We start from the raw sequence: 26,658 nt of genomic DNA, 5'->3' as shown, positions 1-26,658 counted from the left end.
AAACATTCTGGTTCTAATGTATGATTTTAATAGTTCGGCGTGTTGTTTTGGTAGCATTTTCTGTAGTTTATGAACAAGGACTTCATACCAAACCTTATCGAAGTCTTGTGCTACATCTAAGAATATAGCTGAGCATACTTTTTTACTTTCGTACGCTTTTTCCTGGTCAATTTTTAAGACTCTTTCGAATAAAAAAAGAATTTCGAAAATCGCTCCATAATTAACGGGGAAATCGGTGAACATATTTAAAAAATATACAGTCGAACATAGTACCTCCTCGTTTTTGAAGTCGGTTAACAGGATTGTACTAAGCTTATCGAATATAAGATGTAATAAAAAAATGTTTTGTTCGTTATTATTAAAATTAAAAATCTGACAACAAGTCTGAGAGTTATTACTTACGATGCTCATGGTGCACGATGGTCCCTTGATTTTGTTATCCGTCCTGTTCTCGGTCGAGTCCAAGTCCTCGTCCACGAACTGCATGTAAACCGCGTGGGTCTTCGGAGCAGTCACCCGCAGGCGACATAACGAGTTCGGCCTATCCACCTGGGGATCCAAAACGAGGGTGTACGATGCGGCTTCTCCACGGGCCTCCAGTGCCAGTTCCTGTTCCGTTCCGCATACGTTTATCGTTTTGGGCAGAACAGCTGCAACAAACATGAACAACATAAGTCATCATCATAAACGGTTATTTTATCGCGAGCGCATCGTTCGCGTTGCCTGACTAATGATCGTTCGGAACCGCTTAACGGATCTTAACGTTAAACAAATCACGTATATTACCGGCAATGTCGGTAATTGATTTTTCATGCCGTACATGAGTTTAAACGAATTTTTGTTTCCGGGTAGAGAGAGATAATATTTCGACGATCGCTTAATATTATTACAATGATAATATGAAAATGAAAATATTTATGTTGAATCAACAGTTAACAGGGTGTATTAGGTGATTTGGTAAGTTCGCTGAGTACCATATAGAACGCCATTTTGGTGTTTAATTTTTCATAAGACCAGAACCACAATATCACTTTTTTTTACTTTTTCACAATCTGCCCTATAGGCAATAACTATTTCTTATGTATGTATTATATCTATATGACATGTAGAAAATCACTTCATTAAGCGATCTCCTGTATTAAATATCATCTTAATTAATTAGTCTTATTCTAAAGTCTATATATGTTCAGTAATCAAATCAAGTGGTATTAAACGTTTTAGTCTACGCACTTCACTATCACGTTGCATATTTAGCTGGTTAGCGAGTATGTTGGGATGTACTGACACTCTTTCGAAGTACTTCACACAAACACATTGAATTACACCCGTTATAGGTTCAAAAGGTATATCGCGTTGTATCGCTTTATTTGAAATATAGTACGAAGCATCAACAGTGGCACGCAACACTTTATTTTGGAACCATTGAATGAGATATATCAGATTTGATAGCGGTACCCCATAGTTGGATTCTATATGACCAAACAGGCTTCAGTATAGACTCATACAGCAATACCTTGTTATCTAATGATAACTTGGATTTGCGCCCGATGAGCCAATACATTTGATATAATTTAAGTTCAAGTTGTTTTCGTTTAGAAAGTATGTGCTTCTTCTAGGTTAGGCGTCGATCTAAGTGCATACCAAGATATTTAACATGCTCTGCTTGGGGAGGTTGACGATGATTCATATTCACTAGTGGACATGTTCTTCTACGCAGGGTAAACGTTACAGGGGTGGGTTTTGTTTCATCGGCTTTAATGCGCCATCTCTCCAACAATCATTGTATTTGCTACAGGTGGGTTTCTAGGTATATAGATGCTGAGACTGAATCTTCATGGGATGCTGAGATTGGTGTGTCGTCTGTGTACAACATGCCACAGTAGTTATTTTTGTGGTGGGCATATCAGCCGTATACAGAAGATACAGTACTGGACCCAGTACACTACCTTGCGGAACTCCTGAATATATGGGATTTAATTTGGTTCATCGCCTTGATTTACAATAAAATGCCTATCAGTGAGATACGACTTTAGTAACTGATATTCCGGATGAGGGAGAAGTTTCTTTAATTTAACCTGCAAGCCCGTATGCCATACTTTGTCAAAAGCCTGAGATATATCTAGGAAAGCAGCCGAACAATATCTTTTGGCATTTAGGTCAGTGTTTATTTTGTTTACAAGTCTATGCACTTGTTCTATAGTTCCATGCTTATTGCGAAACCCAAACTGATATTCTGGAATAATTTTTCTTCCTTTTCTATAACTACCTTTTCTTTAACTACTTTCTGGCAACATGATCCACTTTACTTTACAGAAAATTCTTCTTTTGTACTTGAAAGCAATAAATCGCAACGTTGAAACTGTTTAAAATGCTATCTTCAATCAATTAATTTGGTAGCCATTTTCAAATTTGTTGTATCTTTCTCCATCGCAGGTAAACTTCTTCTCTATGAGTTTGTGCTGGATCTTGGGTTTTCGACTAGTACATTTTATAATTTATTTTCTTCGACCTTTCACTGACATTTTGTAGTCCTCGAGATCACGCTTTGTTAATAACATCAAAATCACCACTTTTAAATTGTTGTAAATAAAATCCAACGTTGGGAAATGATAATATCACCATAAGTTTGTAAGTGTTTCATGGGCAGCATGCAGCAGTTTTTTTAAAAACTGTATACACCGAATAAATCAATATTACTAAAGGAACATTTTATTATTTCATGTAGAGAAATGTCAAAACCAATGAAATTAATTGTTAGATTATGTTATTTAATGGTTTTTGACATTGATCCTTCCCATTTTCACCGATAGATATCACTGATGCAACTTTCTAGACGAAAAATTTAGTGAAAAAGATCCGGTTTACGAAAGAAATAGTCATTTCCCATCAAATCTGTCATATATTATTGGAATACATCAATACACTTGTATTTATGTTGGTGAAATAAATAAATCTTAAAAAGGATTTTCATATCATATAAATGTAAGAATTTTCAATTCATTCATTCAACTCATAAATTAAGTTTGAAGCCAGGTTAATAGTTGATAATGTTGTATTATGAAATATATCTTCGAAATATATCGATTATGTTAAGATATATGATATCTATCATAGTGGTTAAGAAGTGTTATAATACATATTGTTAGATTTCTATCATATATATCAATTTTTCTTCTTTTTCTTTCTTTTTTTGTTCGTTGGAATAACAATCAAATGGTGTGTGATAAATTTATTTTAGATGGTTCTTTTAATTAGCAGATCTGTTTGTTTATATGACATAGGGAGATGTCATGCCCATTAATCTATCTGTGTATAACTAAAAAAATGTACAAAAACAGCAACAGCAGCTCGTCCATTTGATGTAGAGAAGAAAACTAGAATTTTACTCATCAATATTGTTTATAATGAAACTGTTATTTTTCGGAGATTTTTTCAGAAAAATTAGTTTTTATCGTAAAATTAATAGTTTAGCGTTTAAAAATTATGGAAGAATAAAAATATGAAAGAAAACACTGAGAGTTAGTTTAATTATTAATCAATTAAAATAATAAAATATCATCACGTATTATATAGAGGACGATTTTGTAAGCTTATAGTTCAATACGAAGTTAAATAAAAGGGAAAGATTGTGTACAGATCCCAAAAGATTCAGCGAAAATCATCAATTATTAATTCGTTTCAATGAATATCAAAGTACAGCTATAGACATTTTGCAAAAAGTGTAATATCTCTTGGCGCTTGAATAACTATACAATTTTAACATTATATCATTTTATTTTAAAGAAACATTTTTATTTTACTATTATATTTATTATTATTATATTTGGTAAACAGTTTCAAACTGATTTTGGAAACGCACTAGGAGAATTAATAATGTTAAAAACATTTTTTATAGTCCTAGACACTATATATGTTGCGACTATAACGACCAACCAGAACCATGTTCGAAAACAAGTACTAGTGCGCAAAATTGACAAACTTAAAATTCAGTTAGGCATTAGTTATTAGCAGTTCGAAATGCTCTATAAATTCGGTGAACATAACACCGATTTTGGAAATAAATTTACACAATTTGTTAACATTGCAGTACTACTGTTTGAATGATAATTTGTTAACGCTTACTGAACAGAAAAATTAACATGAGATGTCTTTCGCAATCTGACAAATGAGCACTCTAAAAAATACTTCGATTAATATAGAATAAATAAATTAAAATACTCTGTAAATTTGTGGTTATGAAACGCAAAAATAAATTAATGGTTGGTCTAAGCGACCTGTTTTAATATAGAATTTAACAAAAACATCTGGAGTTTATGGATGGATTGAAGCCACTTCTAAATAATATTCATTCATACTGTAGTAAAATTGATATACATTATATTAATTACTAAACAGTTATTAAGACATATATTTTTGATATAATTCGTTAACTACTTAATATTTAAATGAAATATATAATTTACAAATACAATTAAATATTTTATTTTAAAATGCTATAAGATGCAAATTGTCTAAGTCAACATCGTCAGGTTATACCTGTTCAAAACCACAATCTGACAGTGGTCTCATATTATTTATATTTTAACATATTAGCGGTAACATTCCATTAGACAAATGTGGACAAATTTAAGCAAATCTATTCAATTTTCCTAAAATATGAGGAAAGATAAAGTAATACAAAAAATATTTTATTATTAATTTTAATTATTTCATTAAAACAACGTTAATAGTATAAATTAAATAGTATAAAACATGATAATCCAGCATAACACATCGATGCTCTTCTCTCATTAATCTATAACCGTCTACCATCGTCTAATTGAATATTGAATACAAAGTTTAGCACTATCGTAATATGTATTGGTAGTAACTTTCTAAATTTTCACAATCTCTGAGACGTGCATTTACGTTTAATGCTATATTTAGCGACGGCGTTGTTATTTTTGTATTTATAAGGAAAGCATTTTGTGGTTTTGTAGGTTATACTTACAGCACTTGCTTATATACAACATATTAACGTATTTAGATTTAACGGTATTATTAACTCGACAGAAACAAACAAACACGTTTGTCTTCAATTTGCTTTGAACAAATAACCAACAAACATTCACACAATCACTATAAATATATTTTAATTAATGAACAACACTTCTCCATATACGATGATTTAAAACATTAAAACTTCAAAATAATTAAGGCAACGGGAGATTAAATAAATATGCAGCAGGTGATACAATGCATTTTTGACGTCTTCTTTAACTGTTGTCAATATCACTCATTTAGTGTGGGTTATAGAACTAAATAATTATATATATACATAATTAAATTAAATAAGTTGTAATATTTATAAAGTATAGCAAGTTTGTGATCACACTAATTCGTAACTATGAAGAAAATGCAGGTAATTACCATTACTGTATTATCGACTTAAACAAAACATTTAGTTGCATTTTATGAATTTTGTTAAAATAGACGATTGGTTCAGACGTAGGTTTTTAATTAAAATTTGCTTTAATATGTAAAAGGTGTAATTCTACGTTAAAATTTGCATTATATCTAATACGGATATGACTTCTAGGTATTCGTAAATGTCAACATGTTTACGTTTCATCTCAAAATAGTAAGGTCCTATTTATTAGCATGATCTCAATGGTAAAAATTAGACGTAACGTATTTTTAGCCTTCAATACCAGAAAACAGTTGAATATCGATAAAATATTAACGGTTTAAAAATATTATTTAAATGTATTACTAAAAATAAAGGTGTTGTCAGTGTTAAACATATATGTTAAATACATCTTATGGTCGTTAAAGCTATATTTAGAATCTTAATTTAAATGGTACATAAATTATTATACTAATTGGAAATAAAGTATTGTTTGCACATCTATTAAAACGCTACATATACAATTTCATTAATGCATTATATGCTAGGAATAAATTAAAATATAACGTACATACACATCAATTCATATTGGTTGATTCGAGCATAGCCGTTATAAAATTATACCAAATTTAATTTATTTGAGGTTAAGGCACTAATCAGCTGTCGGTGAGAAATTGACTTGTGATAAATCAGTTTTTTGAATGTTTTTGTTTTCGGGAATGCTTGTTTGTTATTGAGCCAAGGTGATTTTTATTAGTTTATTATTTTTAAATCGGTCATCCCGGTATCAGATCGAGCCGTAAACAGGTAATATCGGAATTGTATCATAATTGACCACACTTTATTCAATATACGAAACCGGCGGGCAATTGACACTCGCCGTCTTGGGTTAAATAAACTCGGAATTAGATAATAGCAGGGCATTTTTGACCGAATGTCACGTGCGAATTAAATTGACGGTAATGGTAGTAGAAACTATTATGTTAAAATGATCCAATTTGACATGACAAAAGAACTGTTTCCTATTTCCCCAATAAAGACGATATAAAAAAAATACAATAAACTAAATCTAATTAGATTTATAGTCAGGATACAAATCATTAAAGCTGGATTTAAATTGGAATTGTAAAGTTATAGTATTCAATAGATAATATGATCTGTTTATGGGAACGTGAATTGGTTTTGCTGATATAGTTGGATTGAGCAATAAAAGAGACATAATAAAAATTTAAAGGATTATTGTGCTTCATCACTACATAGTATAAAACAAAGTCGCCTTTTCTGTCCCTATATCCCTATGTGCGCTTAAATCTTTAAAACTACGCAACGGATTTTGATGCGGTTTTTTTTCAATAGATAGAGTGATTCAAGAGGAAGGTTTATATGTATAATACATGCATAATATACTAAGGCAACATTGCTAATTTTAGAGGTTTCTAACGTGATGTCGTAAATTAACCTATTTTTTTAGGCTTATTTAGCAATTAGCAAAAACGCTGCCTAACCCTACGAGTTAAATCAAATTAATGTACTACAGTATTGTGCACCATAAAAAGGTCTACAAAAAAGTCCGCGATGGTATATGTTTATCTTTTAGGGATAACTCACATTAACCATTTTTATTGTTTACTTTTTAAGTGAGAAAATGACTTATTTACGAAGCTATTTTAAGCAATACGGCATTAATCCTTATCGAATTAAGTACCTTAAATACAGTGTGCAATTAATATAGATCAATATGGTTCCTTTCAGCATGTAAATTAAACAAATATTTTCGGAGATATTACAAATTTAAAATTTGCGTTTAAAAATGTGTAATGTAATAAAAATTGTATGAATTTAGATATTCCAAAGATAGCAGGAAATCTTCATAGTAAGTATAGGGGAAGAGGAATTGTTTTACTCCAAATTTAATGCGTGCAGGCCAAGGGCAGTAATGAATGAACCAAAAATACTGGATCGATTTTAATCATGTTTTCATTGAGTGACATAGGCATATATATTTTATGCCCGTGCAAAGTCGGAGCGGGCCGCTATGTTTTTAGATACAACGTTCATATTTTTTCTGTAGTGTATTTAATTTAGTATCAGCATTGCACCCGTGCGAAGCCGGGGCGGGTCGCTAGTAAAGCATATAATTAACTTGAATACTGTTATATTGGCTTATTTTTCAGAATATACACGGCATATAAAAGTAAACAAATCACTTCCAAAAATATATGTTTTCAGGATAACACCTGTTGATATCTGATTGAGTTGGAAAATTACATTTAATATTAGTTTTAAACGTAATTAAATAATTGTCAGGATGCTTTAATTGATGAAATAAATATGACGATGAGTGATATAATTTATGAAAGTGTAGAGAGGGCTGAGTACGCGTGCTTTAATGATTGTTATGAAGATAAACAGGTTTATATGATATATAAATTATACGTAATTAATGATGGTTCACCCAAATATGTTCAATATATTAAAAACAGTAATTCATTAAATTTAACCGAGTTTCTCTTCGGAAAGTTATACTAAAGTAAACCACGTTTTTCAAGCTTTTCTAAATGACTTAACTAAAAAAGGCATTTCTTATTCTAATTTATTTGTATTTTCTGCCTAATCGGAAAAATATGTTTGTTAATAAGTCATGAATGAACTTGTTCACAACAAAATTTTTGACTGTTATTTTGTTAATGTTACAGTATCACTGCTTTGATAAAAATTTGTTAACGCTGACCGCACAAAAAAATTAACACGAGATGTCTTTCTCGCCACTCTAAGATATACCCGAATTAATAAACAATAAATAATTAAAAATACTTTTGTAAGATGAAATCGAAAATTAATAGCAAATTGACTCGATATGTTGACAACTAATAGCAGAAGTGAATGTTTTCTACCCTATATGTTATTTATTGAACTATTTAGGAATAAATGATAATAGGTTATGTTATTTTTATAAATAACCGACATCAAACATTAAAAATGTTTAGTAATGTTAATGTTAATAGAAAGGGTCAGACAAATATTTTATACATTGTATAATTGATATTGATATTTAATATTTTAAAAACAGCAATTCGTTAAATTTAACTCATTTGTCTTCCCTGAAGTAAACAAGATTTTCAAGTTGTTTCTAGCGACCAAACTGAAAAGGGCATTTCTTATTCTTGTGTCTTATTCGCCTTACGGACATCGTCGGAAAAATATATTTGTCAATAGAAAAAATATGTTGTAGTGACATAGTGATAATCTTTAGAAATCTTTATTTAATATTCAGTCAAAGATATTTTTACATATAATAGGTAAATTGAAAAGTCCTCGGTCATGTGTTAGGCACTAGATGGCACTACTAGAATTAAAAACCCTATGTTTTTTACTTAGCCCTAACCCTCAAAAGATGTGTCTATAAATTAGACAGCTTTTGAGTGAAGCAATTTTGTTATTGTGAAAAAAATGTCGTTATTGTGTGAAAAAATTCGCGTGTTGATATAATATTGCTTTTTGACAGGAAATAATACAGTTGAAGCAAAAATTTGACTTGATGCCGAGTACCCGGACGCTGCCACAGGAAAATCAACCATCAAGGATTGGTATGCTAAATTTAGACGTGGTGAAATGAGCACAAAAAGTTGTGGACGCTCAAAAGAAGTTGTTACCGACGAAAACATTTAAAAAATCCACAAACTGATTTTGAATGACCGTAAATTGAAACTGAATGAAATAGCAGACACTCTATAGATATCAACTGAACGTGTACATCATATCAGTCACGAATATCTGGGTATGAGAAAGCTCTGTGCAAAGTGGGTGTCCTGTGATCTTACTTTTGAACAAAAGCAACTACGAGTTGATGATTCGGAGCACTGTTTGAAGATGATCAAGCGTAATAAACCCGAGTTTTTGCGTCCATATGTGATAATGGATGAACCATGGCTCCATTATTTCACTCCGAAGTCCAATCGACAGTCATCCGAGAGGACTGCACACGATGAACCCGCTCCAAAGCGTGGGAAAACGCAACAGTCGACTGGCAAGGCTATGGCGTCTGTATTTTGGGATGCGCATGGAATAATTTTTATTAACTAACTTGAAAAAGTAAGGACCATCAACACCGACTATTACATAGCGTTATTGGACCATTTGAAGGACGAAATCGCCGAAAAATGGCCGCATTTGAAGAAAAAGGAAGTGCTGCTTCACCAAGACATCGTGTCACAAGTCAGTGAAAACGATGACAAAAATCCATGAATTGGGCTTCGAATTGCTTTGTCATCCACTGTATTCTCCAGATCTGACCAACAGCGACTATTTTCTGTTCTCAGATCTCAAAAGAATGCTCGCTGGGAAGACATTTTCTACAAAAGGACAAATTGTACTACAAAAATGTTATCGAAAAGTTGGAGGGTCGCTATTATCAGTGTATCACCCTTGAAGGGAGTTATGTTGAATAAAAAAAAATTGCCAATAACAACAGATAGAATTGAACTTGAACATAATTTTCCCATAGTCAAATTCTCATGCAATATAAAACCAACGCGTTCTTTTGATATATTTACGATGATATTAAACTCACGCAACTTGGATTTTTTCTGGTGTTATCATCTCATTTGAATATCCACTTCGTTCTGTATCATCGATGTCTACGACCACGTTTGAAGTCAGCAAACCAACGTTTTATCGTTGTTTCCGATGGAGCGGATCCTTATAGCACTTTTCAAGCCATTGCTTCGCTTGAACGGTATTTTCCCATCAAGAAGCAGTATTAAATTAGAACACGAATTTATTTTTGATCCATCGTTTTGAAAATGATAAAAGTAGTGCCACTTTTATCACAATAACTCATAAACTTATGAGTAGAATACCAAGAAATTTTAACAGCTTTCTTTTGAAGCCTACTAGTAACTTAAAAAGTGGGAATACACTAAAATTAGCGCCATCTATGTGTTGGGGCCGATACTTTTCAGGCCATGTGTTATATATTATACAAAATTTTCGCAATAAATGCATTTTCAAAGTTAATAAATGATTAAAACATAAAAAAATAAACTTCAAATAATTCTATAATTTCAATTTATACGGTTATTCTCCTTCAAGTAAAAAATGAAAAACCGAACAATTCAATTAAACTGGCGAGCTCGAGGTTTCTGACGTTTCGAAGAAGCAGAACAATCGGAGCATCATCGCTACCATCGAGATGTAAGACTTCTTCTGGGGTTCTTCACCTGAATGGCTATTTTTAGCCGCCATGTTCTTGTTCTTTTTCCCATCGAATGGTCGTTCCACTTTCCATAATCGTCGTCAGTGCGACGACGTAAAATCTAATATAATTCGCTGCGGTAATGATGGTGGATTGGTTTTCAACGGGCTAGGACTAGAAATTGTTTCGATCGACGAAAACAAAAACGACATGACGAGCGTTTGATGCATTTTAGGATGCTACGAGCTCGAGGCGGCCGATAATGCGGCGAGGAATGTTGAAATTCGTGAGATACCGTAATGCTAAATGAGTCACGAGTCGTAAGAGGGTCACGGGCATCGAAGCGTTCCAGTAACAGCATAAAAATGTATTGGAATTCGTTATTACAGGCTAAAACGTTCTTTAGACGATCGTTGCTAACATTTCAAAATAACCTCAACAAACGTGTTCTTATAGGGATTGCCTGTGGCATATAATATTGCGGCTTATTTTTATAAGACCCCAGGGAAGTGAACAAGATATATAGTCCATCTAATAAAACAGTCAATGTCATCAACACCGTCGATTGTAAAATTCAATTTATAAAAACGTAAAAGCCTTTTTAAAATTGGAGCAATTTTCTTTTTTATTTTACTAATTAGCAATAATCTAGTTAAAAAGAGACAGAACGAAGCCTGGTGCGTCCAAGTATGTTACCAAATCGGTTTGTGTTGGTACTGGTCGACACCATTGTCATATGTCAATTAATTATCAATTGTATAGTCTATCCACGGTAGCAGCGAACTCACGTCATCCAGATGTATAATGTATTGCCAATTGCAGTTTGTAAATTCGTATTAATACCAGAATATATTCTCCTTCTTATTTTCCTTAGTTCAGTTAAAAAGAGACACAACGCTGTGTGATAAGTTTGAAGATGTAACTGAAACAGTCTACAAAAATAGTTCGGTTGTCAAACATCTGCAAAATTATCTAACCTACAAATTATTGTGGCTGTTTAATTAACTGTCTTTTGTTTAAAGTCCTTCGATAATATATGCATTGGATGTACTATAACGTTAAAATAAATCATATTTTGTAACATTTCTGTTTCATTATTTTATTTATATTATAATGTTATTATATATCAAAGTTAAAATAATATAAAATGCGTAAAATGTCAAAGTTGTCAAATGCGGCACCATTGCGACGTTTTGACGTCATAAATTGAGATGACGTGAGTTCAGTGCCACTTTGGATAAACTATAAATATAATAAAACAATTCTAACCTGCTTACTATTGTAGCTCTTTAATTAACCTTAGTTTAAGTACTTTAATGAATATGCATTAGATGTATTGTAATAAATTATATTTTATAACATTGTTTCTGTTTCATTATTTTATTTAAATTAGCATTTTGTTGTCAGAATCAAAATAAACGAAAACTTAAATTTTAAAATTTGTTACGGCAACGTTGCATTATAAATTTTGATGGCGTGCATTGGCTGTTTTTTTTTGGAAGGGCTATATAATATGTATAGGGATGCCGAAAAAATATTAATATATCGATATTTTTTGAAAAAAATTCTTGACCGATATATTTATATTTCTTTTAACCCATATATTTCCACAAATTTAGAAAAAAGTAATTACAACGATTATGATGTACATATTTTATTTTAAAATGTTTTTTTAAATAATGTGTTAAAAATTTAAGTTTGATTATTTTTTAATTTTTAATGAGTTCCTTTTATTTATTTTTTGAAGTCGGTTCAATTTTTTTATAATATTTTAATTTTCTCTTTGTAGTGTTAGATATTTACTCAATAAACCACGCAGTTATTTTATTTAATATTACAATGGGTAGGTCATGTAAAGGTGGAGCCTGTATAAGGAAAAATAGTAATAAACAGTGATAGAAAATAAGGAGCGCTTTAGGCCCTGGGGTACGCTACCTAGCCCAGGTATTTGACAAGTGTTTTAACTAAACAACAATAAAAAGTAACTGTCGACGCTGACTAACGTGACCACCTCGGAAGTGCACTCTTTCTAATAAAAATTCTAATAAAACAATTGACGGAGAAATCGGCGACCACACATTAAAAAGAATATACAGCCGAAATAAAAAAATATACAGAACCTCTTCCTTTTTCGAAGTCGGTTAAAAATAATGAACAGTCTTTGTATATTAATTAAAAACTAAATCAGATACTTTTCAGTATAACGTACCACAGCTGATGTGTTACTACAAAATACTAGTTATTTCCTAACAAAATAAAAAACAAATATTTATATAATTTATTAGATGATATGAATCAGAAAAACAACTAAACAATTAACTACTAAAACACGTGTTCAAACTACATCAATACAATTGAGAGCAAATCCGTAACATTCATCATCTTTAATTTAAAATCATAAACACAATTATTTTATGGTGCTTCATTATCAGAAAGTAGAAATTCTTGACCGACTTTTAAAACAGTTTTTCCTCGTATTACCAGATAATAAATTAATCATTTTTTTTACACACGAAACTACTTATATAAATTAATACTTACGTGGAAAACAACCCTCCGTAGCTCCCAGTAAGAACACATATATCATTAAAATCACCATTATACACTTAAAACCGATGATATACTAATTCATAACTAATTGGAGTCCGTAATGTACGAAATCCTCGAACTATCCAAAAGGTAATGCTTGTCAATCATTCCCTCTACACGGTTGAACCTCTGGGGCCAACTTTTATCACCTCCTGGTACTGTTAGAGCGGAATTAACAGTTTATGGTTAAAATGTCCACAAAATTCCAGGTAGAAATATAGTCAATCGAATTTTTTAAAATGGTAAATATTGTTTTTATTATTCTAAAGTACGAAGTCTCTAGGAATTTTATTCATCACATAATTCAATTGTGTATATATCTAGTAAAAGTGACAATAAACACGTGAAAAACCAAACGTTCAACGATCAAAGGTGCAAATGTTATATCTATTAAAAAAAAGTTGTTGGAAATTTAGAAAAAGGTTTAACCTTAAAATTTAATATGTTTATCCAATTGTATTTGTTTTGTTGTTGCGTTGTAATTGTATTGTTAACTATAAGAAGCAGTGGTAAAGGCGACAGGACCTCCTACTCCTACTGCTGCGATAGCTGGGGCATGGTCGTAAATTTATGTTTGTGATTATTTAATATTTGTGATTGTCCTAGTCAAGAGTGTAAAATCCGACAAGGAAAGTAATCCCAATTACGCCATTAACCAAGCTGGGTAAGACCGGATATTTTATGGGATAATTTCTAAAGTTAAACTGTAGGTCCAGCCCAGATAAACCGCTAGTTGGTAAAAGGAGACTTTAATAATATGAAAAAAAATACTGATTGGTTAAATAACTTAAGTAGATATTGTAGTCAAAAATTTTGAAAAAAAAATAGATTTTCTTCATATTTTCAAAGCAAAACTTTTAGAGGATTTTTCAAAATTTAAATTATTTTCGGAGATATAGTGTAAAAACGAAACTTTAATCGCGTCTTTCTGGAAACTATTTTTTCGAAGTGTTCTATTGAACCGATCTACTTGAAATTTGGAGTAGTGCCCCTCTATCGTATTAAAATAAATTACGGCTGTTCAAACAAAATGTTTTTTTTAGAAATTGTAAAACTCGTATTAATCTTTCGTATTCGTATATAAAGAACGAGTAAAAACTTTGAGAATAATAAATCAAAAAGAATATAGGGCTTCTTGCTAATTGAAATCCACATTTGCTGGTTTAACGAATAAAAAGAAACGAATTCTTACATTGAAATACCAGTGACGAAAAGTAGATCTATTATAATAATTCTAAACGTAAAAAATCACGGACTCAGGCTAGCGAAACATTAATGGTCTGTTAGAGGAATAATTTAAAAAAACATGGAATTGATCAAAGAGAATTGGGAATCGTGTCCTAAATAAAATCTCTTTTCAATAAAACTAGCCTAACAATATTTTTAATAAGTAATATATTACCTGCATCTGATAAATATTTAAGGAAAAGTTCGTCAAATTATGAAATAGACGATTGTTGTAAATTCAACAAACATTAAAGAAACACAAGGCATAAGGAAAGAAAAGAAATAACTATATTTACATTAACATTTATTGAGAAAACTGTTACAACCTATATTAATATTTCATATTTTTCATCGTTTTTCTACAATTTTCTCCCATCTTTCTAGCAACACGACGATACTGTGATCTATTTTCGCACTTCTTCAGCATTTCGAAACCATGTATTAGTTGACTGCTGCATCAAACTCTTTTTTTTTGCCTCATAAGCAATGAAACAGCGATACTAAAACTGCTTTTTATTGTCATTTTCAGTCAATTAGTAGGTAGTCTCCCTTTTTAGATCTCTCCCATCACAAGTAAACGTCTGGAAATAATTGATTTCATCAACTACAAAGCTGCCTGGAAGTTATTTTCCAGCTTGAACTGGGTTTTCGTCCAATGAGTCTTGCAATTCTTAGTTTTCGATGATTTTTGGTCCTTCAGGTCGTTCTTTGATGTTCAATATGAGCGTTCTTAGATTAGCGCCTATATACCCTGACTAGTTCAGTACCATTAAATGGATAATTGCTATTATATTTAAAGAAATGCTAAAACCATCGAATTTAACAGTTAGGTGTCTAGCCTATTTATATTTATGTTTTGCATTTCTAACACTACAATAATTCCCAATTTTTCAAACTTATGGATGCCTTCTTATACTTAAGGATGATCGTTTATATTTTTTTCTTTATATTATTTTTTATAAAGGTATTTTTTCTATCAGTATCAAACACTAGATAGAAAAAACTAAAACCTTGCACATTATTTTGGATTTATGAGCAAGCACAGCTATTATAGATACAATAGGACATATAGTATGGAAAAAGTTTTCAAACAAATCTGCTCAGCTATTTCTTGGACGTAGACCGAGTCTTCGATAGGGAGTCATGCTGTAAAAATATCAACTCTGTAAAGTGTAACCGAAGCAATTCATTGACCTCTTAAACTCCTACATATCAAACATAATGTTACTTAACAATGAAATAAACAAAAGCAAGTGTACCGCAAGGCAGTAAGTCCTGTCCTTGGCCCTACTTTTTGTAAACAACAAATAGAAAATGTTACTATAGCTAGATTTGCTTATGACGGTGTAATACTTGCTATTGGAGACAATAGCGAAGAAGCAACCAGAACACTGCACCACGCAAGTAATAATGTAAATAAGTGGACTCCACATAAGGAGAATAAAAGTCAACGAGAATAAATCAGTGCATATTGAATTCACTTAGAACCAAACTGTTCACATACATCTGAGACGTACGCAGGTAGTTTCGGAACTTTCGGATTCCAGCTGCCATAAAGTAAATTAACAGATTCGCAACAAGACATGAGGAAATACTTAACTCCCATGTCAACACCAAAGTGCTGCAACTTTTGTATAATACTGAACTAGGACGCAGACGCAAGACGCTTATGTAGTTGTGTAAATGAAGTGTAAACACATTGAAAAGTGTTAGTAGTACTTTTATTTTATTAGAAACTAAGTATAAGCCACTGGATCTTCCTAGATAAGTACGTAGTTCAAAGTCACTCTGAAGACCGAGGTTTACTCGAGATATTTCTCCACTCTTCGTCTCTCGGACAATAGATGTATTACCGAGCTGGCCGATATTTTAGGCCAATAACTCATTCGGCTCTTCGTAGCCTTATTCTATCACAGCCGACACTACCCCGTCGTGCTCTAACTCCAAATTGTCTCGACCTTCTCCGTCGAGCGATTAACTCATGTACCGCAAGCTGCGTGGTGTGATAACGACGCCACGTCCTTGCCTGGCCCTTGTGCCTCTTAAATGTGTTACCGGTTACTCCGGCACCCTCCTTACTAACAGTAAGAAGTATCAGTTAGGGTCATTGGATCAGCTGATAGGGTGGAGTTTAGTGGGTAGCCCAGAGGCAGTCTCCACATAACCAGTCCAACTCGCTTATTCTCGCGGGTCTTCCCGACCAGGTATCCGTAACAGGATTCCCCTACCCGGTTCCAGGCCAAAAAAAACTCCAAAGACAATTTGTGAGTTGGTTGTTACGACTAGTAATAATATATTAATAAGTTTAAAAAAATATAAAGTACTGAAAAATACCAATGACTAAAACAAAGATAGGCCAAATTCCATTGTTTGCAATTATATTAGAAATCGAGCCATTGAGGTTATTAACCTTCGTCTATATCTTTTAATTCTGCAGATAACCTAGCTTTAACAGAGACCGATATAATTAAATGACTGGATACCTATTATATTTTCAAATCATCTATTTCAAATTTTAATTAAAAAATTAACTCAAACATACCACAGCTGTTTGCATTAATTATTTCCTCTATTAATTCGTTATATAATATAATAGCCAAACGCGTTACAAGATTTCATTTCTTCAAGGATCTCAAGACAATAAGTCAAGTACGTGATGTAAACATCCTATGTTTCCTGCTATGGAACAACTTTAGCTGAGCCGTTAATAAGATTTACACTCGATGATATCTGTTGATTGATTTTGCTGGAGCTAAATTTTTCGAAAGTCTATTTGAGAATATATTTTATTAATAATATTTTAATTTAATAAGAACATCTTAAACTACATATGCTTAGCACATTTTTAAATTACTATTTAATTTATTAGTATTGTTCTGTTGTACTTACATCAATACACTAGCAAGACATCAGGATAAAGCAAGAGTGCAGGATAAATACAACATTTACACATTATACAAGTTCGTATGGTTTGGTTCACTTAAATCTTCTGATTCCCTGCACGTTGTCTAGTAGCTCTGTTGCTGCCACATTATTGTGATCTAGTAAGTTAATTTCATATTTTAAAGTGAAATCTTCAATAGTTCTGTAGATCTATTTGATTTCGAGGTAGCGATTGTTAATTAATCGACAAGCTTTGTGACTGCAGCGTTGGAAGACTAATCGGTTTGATGACTTAGTACAACCCCATATTTGCGCCGATAAATCAATTTCTCTAATCTTAAATCAAGTTGGAGTCTTTGAGCTTTCTTTTTTTTTCTTTTTTTCTTTCAAAATTATTTTAAAACGAAAGGCTCTTCATATTACATTTTTTATATTAGAGGTGATGAAATTTGTAACAATAAAATTTAACTTGAGTTTCAAGGGAAACTTTAGGATAATTTATGAATTCAAGATAATTTATTCTATTTATATTGCATTCTTTGTACAATTTGCAAGTACTGGCAACGTCGCAAATTCTAATTCTTGCGCGCCTTCCCGGATCTTCCAGAATTAGACTCTTGTAGAAAACGCAACGGCTTGAAAGTTTGTGGTAAAACATATTCAATATTTTCATTTTATATTGTTTGCTATATTTAACTTTTACCTGTTACTGTTGAAAATCCTAAGATTTGGGGACATTTTTCTAGTTTGACATCAGTGTTCTTAATACATCTGATCCCAACAATAATTTGCAAACTTCACACTGTTGCTCTAATAGGATCCGTTTATGATGATTTAGCGTCTGGTTTATTTATAAAATGCGTTAAAATGAACATATATGAACATATAAATATATTTCGACAAAAGGAGATCTTGAAAATATTAATTTAATCCTCGAAAGGCTAGCTTCGTTTATAATAAATAAACTACTATCGCTGAGTAATATGGAAAAACTGTTGCTAATTGCAAACAAAATATTAAAAAATTAATTCCAATGTTTCTTCGATAAATATTCAAAAATCTTCGTTCTGTTTAGTACATATTTGTAGTGTTTGTTACTTTATTTAGAGTTACCACTAAATTAACTAATCTAAATACGTAGTATTTTGTCATATTTTTAAAAGGCAATTTATTCAAATGTACTACTGCTTATAATAAAAAATATATTTCTCTTCATAAATTCATTAGGTTTTACAATACGTTCTTCAAATTTCCCTGTTTCCCCTACTTTATTTAGTGAGAAGCCCACAATAAAAGACTTTTTTATGGCTCATATACACCAACTCTCAAAACTCAGTAGGCAGTTGTTAATGCCTTTTCCTCACATTAACTGGTGGTCCAACTTCTTTGTATAGTCTGGCTATCTCCAAATAAAACAGGGAAATTGGTTGATAATCTAGCAAATATACGATTAAACAAATATGTTATGTTATAAAGATATTTTATTATTTAAATATTATAAGGTAGACAGTGTACCATATAGAGTGGAATTTGCTGGAGGAAGATAACAAGTTTTAATGCATCAAGAAGGATTTTTTCTTTTATCTCTCTACATATATAGATACAAAACTTAATAGATCGTTGATTGGACACTGTCACTTTATTATTCCTTCTTTATCGGTCGAGCTGAGATACTTGGATGTCCCCACTATGAGAAATTTTTGAATAGACCTGCCTTTTGAACTTATTAAGTATTAGTAGAAGATATCTAATCTTATCTTACTAATTTGAGATATTTCCTACCATAAAATCTAAATTATTTGATCTCAAAAAGTAAATCTGTCTCTTTTTTAAAATTTAATTTTATCTTGTACATATTTTTATTTCCTATAGACTTTTATGTATCCATTATTTTATTTACTTAATTATTATTTATTTTATTTTTATTATTTTATTGGTTTATTTTAACCTATTATTGATTATGATAATTAGTTTTCTATTATTTTATAGTTAGTCTCTTAGTGTCTTCTCTTAGTGTTTCTTTACATTGCTCATTTTTATAATCTATTCAAAGTTTTTTTGTGCCTATTTTGTAAATTCGTTTCAGAATCAGACAATATTTTCATAATTATTCTAGAAAGAGATACAATGCTGTCTGAGTAGTTCGAACACGTAAACGAATGAGCTTATCAAAGTTGTCCCGTTGTCAGACGTATGCAAAATTCTTGAAAGTAATAGTGATAATAGGTTATAAGTCTAACCTATAAATTATTTTGACTGTATAAGTAACTGTAGTTTTTAGATGTACTATAATGTTAAAATAAATTGATATTTGATAACCTTTTTGTTAAATTTTATTTAGATTAGAATTTTGTTGTATATGAAAGCCCAATTGAACTAAAACTCAAAGTTGATGCGGCATCATTGCGACGTTTTGACGTCACAAATTTATATGACATATCTACAAAATACCTTTGAATAGACTATAGATAGTCTTCTAGAACTGCTGATGCGTTGGAGAGATCTTAAACTACTATATTAATCAATCAGTCATAATTTTATTTTATTCACTTATTGATATCATTATCGATATGGTACATAATCTTGTGTAATTTCTCTAGTAGTAGTTTTCGTAACTATGAAATATAGAAATAATAATCTTAGAAAATTTTTAATACAATAGATGTGTAGATTAACTATCTGACAACAAAACTACATGTATTTTATACAGTTATTATTTATTTCGAAATAATTAGGCTGTAATAATCATATTTATGTCTACTATAAGTTAACAACAACTGTAATATATAAATAGTCCTTTATATTGTTAGTTTCTAATTATGCGTAAGCTTATATCACAAAGCCATGAAAAATATACAAAGTAAAGGTCATCAGTGCATGCAAACTAACGGATTTGCTATAACATCAGTTACAATACTACATTGTTAAAAGAAGAAAATAAGCGACAACAAGCGAAAATAACTCTAAATTTACATGAAAATGATTAAATTAGTTTTACTGTAAGTCTTCAATATATTAGTTAATTACTCGCCGTTGAGTATTAGAAGTCATTTTGATTGTGCTCGGGAAAACATTTCATCCAGTAGAATTTTGAATTGTATATCTTTTGTGGTCTTCAGGATTATTTGTCTTTTGTATGAATGCCAATACCGTCGTCTTACCAGCATTCCAATAGTTCTTGAAAAAGCTCTAAATTGGAGATACTTTATCTTATAGAACTTATAGAACAAATACTTGATAAGAAATTGAAATAAATATAATGTTGCCAAATGTAACAATGCAGCATAGCGACATCTATTATGCACCTAATGAGTAATTTTTTATTAAAAAAAACTAATAAAAATGTCCAATATTAAATAATTCTTATTAATAATATTTAGTTCTTTTTAACTAATTGTTTATACAATACAAACAAAATTCCTATTTTACGACTACTAATTTAACATCTAATATAGTAAATTTAATTAATTCAATCTTTTATACTTAAACAACAATAAGTCTTAATTAATTATTAGACACTAATTAATTGCATATATCATAAAGTAAAAACAAAGAAAAACATTTATTAGGCAGTCTATTGTATTTTTGTTAGATATCCTGAAGAAAGAGCAAGCTAAAGGTCAATATTGCATACAAACTAGAGAATTAATTAGCATCTATTATATACAGATACATTCCGAGTTTTAAAATTCATTCAAAATATTGTCGATCTATCTTTCAAGCATTCCATCTTTTCAGTTAAAAAAAATTCAAGCAAAAGAAATACAGTGGATGGAGCAGGGCTTTCCTGTCCTTTCCTTACAGGGCAATTATTTCCATATAAATGCTTACGGATTTTAAAAAAATGTGTCACTTCTGTAGTGATAGTTTTTATTCAGTGCTTCATTCAATTGTACTGATTTCAATTTATTTCATCCCACGATGATTTTTAGTTCAGTTTGAACTTTCAATCTCGTATTTTCAATAATTTTCCGCCTTTGAAAGCTTTTGAAACATTAACAGGACTACCAAGATCTTCAAGGAACAATCGATGTGCCCCATCTGATTCTAATTTTTGCTTGATTTTGAATTTTTAACTATATTAAAAATATTTTAAATTAGATTAAAAAACTATTTAACATAATAGATATTATAATAAGTTGTCTGAACAATAAATAGTTATAAGGAATATACATTTATTAAACAGCATTATTCTTTAGTGTTTTTGTTAACTTGAGGTTTCATTAACATAAGTCAGATGTATTTAGAAATGTACAAGATAAAGTTCATTACTTATTAAAAATTATACAAATTAGATAATTCATTATCAGACCAGTGATTCATTTTTATTTAAAAAATAAGTTAAACAAAATATATATGAAATAATGTAATGTTTTGTGGTTGATAGTCAAAATAATATTATATTAATTTTTTTCATGAAATAATACTAGGTTCATTAAATTTTATACAAAGCTATAATATCAAAATATTTATAAAACAGTATCTGGTGTTATTGTTAGCTTCTGATTAATATTGTTAATAAATAGACCATTGTTTTAAAAGTATTATTTTCCTTTTATTATTAATATTTGCATAAGTCTTACATTAATATCATTAAATTAATTGCAATGGAAAAGGTGGTTAATGTAAAAATACCTTTTAAATAAATATTTATAAACCCAACATTCGATTCCTTTGACAAATATTCAAAACATTTCATTCAACATTGTTTTTTCTTGTAGTTTTATTTATCCACTTTCATTTCATTGATTTTATGTTGAACGACGTTATCGTAAAGAGAAGATGGTTGTTTTAACTTACATGTTGGAGAACATTGAGCAATCTTCAGCAACAACACACAAATTAGCACTAATCTCATTTTTAACTGAGGGTAACCACCGGCACGAACGAAGATGCGCGCGTGTATATAATAAAAAAGAAGTTTTAGTCTCTCGCCACTACGAATTCGAAAAAGTAATCGGTTCCCAGTTCAGCTGACCGATCCCCAAAGCACCCCGTTGCGTTTCCAGCAAAATTTACCCCACTGCAATCCGAAATCTTCAGCGAACATGTTTAAGAACTCGACTAGGTGCACGGTACTGGACGCGAGATTCACAGTTAAGGCACGGTTTCATCTCCCAACGGACTAATGGATTGTAAAATGAACCCGTACGCGGACGGCAGCGTACCACGCGGAGTGGGTCGGTTGGTACGCGGTTCTTTTTTTTCTTTCGTTTTTCGTTCTATGGAGGCGCGTTTGACAAGATACGGGGCGACCGTTTTACTTTCACGGAGTTACAAGGCTCGACGTTAACTAGACACCATTTGTTCGCGTTTGTCTAATGGTTCGATGATACCTGGCAGTATGGTGGGACAAGTACGTTTGTGTTTGCCCAAGCTTTTAGTGAATGAAGATCCTAGACGAATGTTACGAACTGGTACTAACGCGGTTAACACGTTTGGAGTTTGGTTTTTTGCGGATGAAAGTTTGTTGTTACGTAACAGGTCAATTGAAAAGTCCCCGGCCTACCATAGTAAGACACATTTTTTTGGTAAAATTAGTTTTATTATTCAACATAATTCCCTTCAAGGGTGATACACTGATTATAGCGACCATCCAACTTTTCGATACCATTTTTGTAGTACGATTTGTCCTTTGCTTCAAAATAGGCCTCAGTTTCGACGATCACCTCTTCATTCGACGAAATTTTTTTCCCAGCGAGCATTCTTTTGAGAAATGAGAACAGGAAATAGTCGTTGGGGGCCAGATGTGGAGAATGCGGTAGATGAGGAAGCAATTCGAAGCCCAATTCATGGATTTTTGCCATCGTTTTCAGTGACTTGTAACACGGTGCATTGTCTTGGTGAAGCAGAACTTTCTTTTTCTTGAAATGCGGTCGTTTTGCGGCGATTTCGTCCTTCAAACGGTCCAATAACGCTATGTAATAGTCGCTGTTGATGATCCTTCCTTTTTCAAAGTAGTTAATGAAAATTATTCTATGCGCATCCCAAAATGCAGACGCCATAACCTTGGCAGCCGACTGTTGCGTTTTCCCACACTTTGGAGCGAGTTCATCATGTGCAATCCACTCAGATGCCTGTCGATTGGACTTCGGAGTGAAATGATGGGGCCATGTTTCATCCATTCTCACATATCGACGAAAAACTGGCGTTTATTACGCTTGATCAACTTCAAATACTGCTCCGAATCATCAACTCGTCATTGTTTTTGGTCAAACGTGGGCTTGCGTGGCACTCACTTTGCACAGAGCTTTCTCATACCCAAACATTCGTGAAGGATATGATATACACGTTCAGTTGATATCTTTAGAGTGTCTGATATTTCATTCAGTTTAATTTTATGGTCATTCAAAATCATTTTCTGGATTTTTTTATGTTTTCGTCGGTAACAACCTTCAGTGCTCATTTCACCACGTCTAAACGTAGCATACAAATCCTTGATGCTTGATTTTCCTGGGACAGTGTCCAAAAACTCGACATTAAGCCAAGTTTTTGCTTCAACTGTATTTTGTCCCTTCAAAAAACAATATTTTACCAACACGCATAATTCATTTTTATCCATTTTTTTCACAATAACAAAAGTTACTTCACTCAAAATGCTATAATTCACAAATTAATGATCCGACAGCTGTCAAATTTATACGCGCATCTTTTGAGGGTTAGGGCTAACTAAAAAACATATGGATTTGTTCTAGTATGGACATTAATTCTAGTAGCGCCATCTATGTATCAAGCCGGGGACTGTTGAATTGACCTGTTAGACATTAATATTTCTAGTTTGTTTTCTTTTCATTTTAAATTAGAGCTAAATATATTAGAGCATTAATTGCTTGGAGAAATATGAATGACTCAGCACCTCATGAAATTTCTAAAGATTGCATTCAGACATATGTGAGCGTACGCCATTTATTTGACTGCAAGTAGTTATGATGAAGCCTCCTTTGGATATTCCAACAGATACGGAGAAACCCTCCCCACCTAATAACATGTCGAGGGGCTGTAAAATGAGTGCACTCTTGGCACGAGTGTGGTCAGAGGAAGAAGGAAGAGTCCTAATTCAATGGCAATTGAATGAACTTCTGAGCTGGCTCATGGAATCAACTATAGTTAAATTTTATAGTTTTATTATAAAAACTAATTCCCCACCCTCAATTTTGACATATATATTGACTAAATCAACAAAATGGAAGATGAAACAAAAAAAATGGTGCAATAGAGAAATTGTAGTTATTATAAGTACTTTAGTAAGTGATCTATGTAACATATATTATTCTAAGTATTGCTCTAAAATCTATATCTGTCCAATAATTAGACCGGATAGTAGTAAAGGTTTTAGTGTACACATTTCAGTTTACAACTTGTTGCTGATTTAGCTGATTGGCAGGTACATTGGAGGGCACTAATACGGGGTACTTAACACTAATTCTTTGAATTTTACTCCTTATGGTTTTAGAGGAATGTCACGGTTATATCACTGCATTAGAGTACAGAACGTAGTACTGAACAACACACAACACATTTTTTAAGAATCATTGAATGAGCTGTTTTATTAGATTTGCTAGAAGTTCCTTATAGCTGGATTCTGTAGGATAAAATGGACCCAAGCATTGATTTATATAGTAATATCTTATTTCTTAAGGATGATTTCGATTTGCGTTCGACATCCTAACTATTATATTATAAATGTTGGCTTAAGCAATCTAGCACAGATTGAAAAATATGAGTTTAAAATCAAAACAAAGATTCGGCTCATGTGTACATTTATTTTGTTAATACTTTTAGAAAAATGCCTTTTTCCGCCTAATCTCTCATCTGGTGTGTTTCTAAAAAAATTCTAATACTATAATATTTAACCATGGCAATAATGGGTGTTTTAAAAGCCATTATATATTGATATAAGTGTGATGGCATGCGAATCATTTGAAATATAATTCATATAAATTAAATTTGAAGCGAAGTATGAAAGATAATATGAGATTCATTTTTCAAAAAAAATTTCCCTCGTATATTCATTATATCTACTTCCGAGCAACCAGGTTTTACCGGTGTTTTGCTTTTGCATTTTTAACTTTTATTACAAATAATTTTAGCATTATTTCATGAATGATATTATTTGTCATGCTTCTTTCTGTCTTTCCTATGTCTGAAGAATAAAATCCAACGGCGTTAAAACGTAAAATTTTGTGGACAACACAACTTCTCGACCAACAAATCCCAACAAGTTTTATGAGATCTAACTCTCCTTTGTTGATTAATAAGTCTTGATTATAGACCAATATCTACAAAAAAACACAAAAGAATAACAACAATTTTAAGGAAATGGGTTTTTAGTATAGATAAAATCTATTATATGTTTGATAAGTTTGTCTATCATTTAACAAATAAGTTACTTTGTTGTTTGACTATGGAAAACATGATATTCACGAAATTCCCTATAAATTTGGTGAACAACAATTACAAAATTAATTCGACAAACCTTAATAAACTGATAAAAAAATAATAAACTAATAAAATTTAATTCAACTAAGCAATTTTTAATTAATATAACAATGAAATGTTAATATATATTTAATTAAAATATTTATTGTAATGTGCATTAAGAACCTAAATTTAGGCTCCCTAAAAAATATAAAGAAACGACACTAAATAGAAACAAATTAAAATTAATATTTCCTAATATACTACTTTAAAGAGGTTGGTTTCTATAAGAAAAAATTATTATAATTTAATGAACTTTATTAAAAATTAAATAACATATACAAAAAATTAACAAATTTTAGCACTTAGTTAATGTTTCTCATCTCTCTACTAAATTAATTAATATCGTATTACTAACTAATCTAAATACTAATATAATACTAAATTAAGTATTTACACCAACTTATCACTTATAAAGTGAATCATATTTTTGTTTATTTTTTATTAGAATTGTAAATGCTGATTAAAAATCAGTGTTCTGGGTAACGTACTATTAAAATATTTAGAATATCCTTAAAATATCCTAAATATTTGTGGCATTAAATGAGTGTTCTCGAGAACAATTATTTTTAAACGGGAATCCAGGTAAGACGACATATACCGTACGTTACAGTAATAATCAAGATTAATAATTTCGGGGAATTACCGTATATAGATGGCGCGTTCTTTCATCATCGATATACAACCAGTTTTACCGGTTGGTACATAACCGTAAAGTGAAAAGGATGAATGTTCTTGAAAATTAATACGGAATCAAAATAACTTCAGTTAATTTTACTTATTGATTAAGACTTGCGCAAGCGCTCATATTTGAGCTAGGCAATCAATAATCATATTTTATTATATAGTAATACACACTAATTGATAATTTATGTATTTATAGATATTAAATATATTAATT

The 26,658-nt window shown here is 31.2% G+C and overlaps 1 protein-coding gene across 1 annotated transcript in view; it reads right to left on the bottom strand.

Moving 5' to 3' along the window:
• The window catches only part of LOC143191862 (uncharacterized), a 57,549-nt gene extending 34,932 nt beyond the window's left edge, over positions 1-22,617 (bottom strand). The window contains exons 1-2 of the mRNA XM_076397304.1: positions 22,080-22,617; positions 403-650 (exon numbers count right to left, since the gene is read on the bottom strand). Of these exons, the coding sequence (XP_076253419.1) occupies positions 403-650; positions 22,080-22,137 (306 nt within the window). The 5' untranslated portion in view covers positions 22,138-22,617. The remainder of the gene's footprint in view (positions 1-402; positions 651-22,079) is intronic.
• Positions 22,618-26,658: the final 4,041 nt, after the last annotated feature.

This window comes from Rhynchophorus ferrugineus, unplaced genomic scaffold (assembly GCF_030347505.1).
Source record: "Rhynchophorus ferrugineus isolate W39M unplaced genomic scaffold, kcgeb_rfMv2 rfM2, whole genome shotgun sequence".
NCBI classification, from domain to species: domain Eukaryota; kingdom Metazoa; phylum Arthropoda; class Insecta; order Coleoptera; family Curculionidae; genus Rhynchophorus; species Rhynchophorus ferrugineus.
This window is presented reverse-complemented; position numbering and strand designations above follow the sequence as displayed.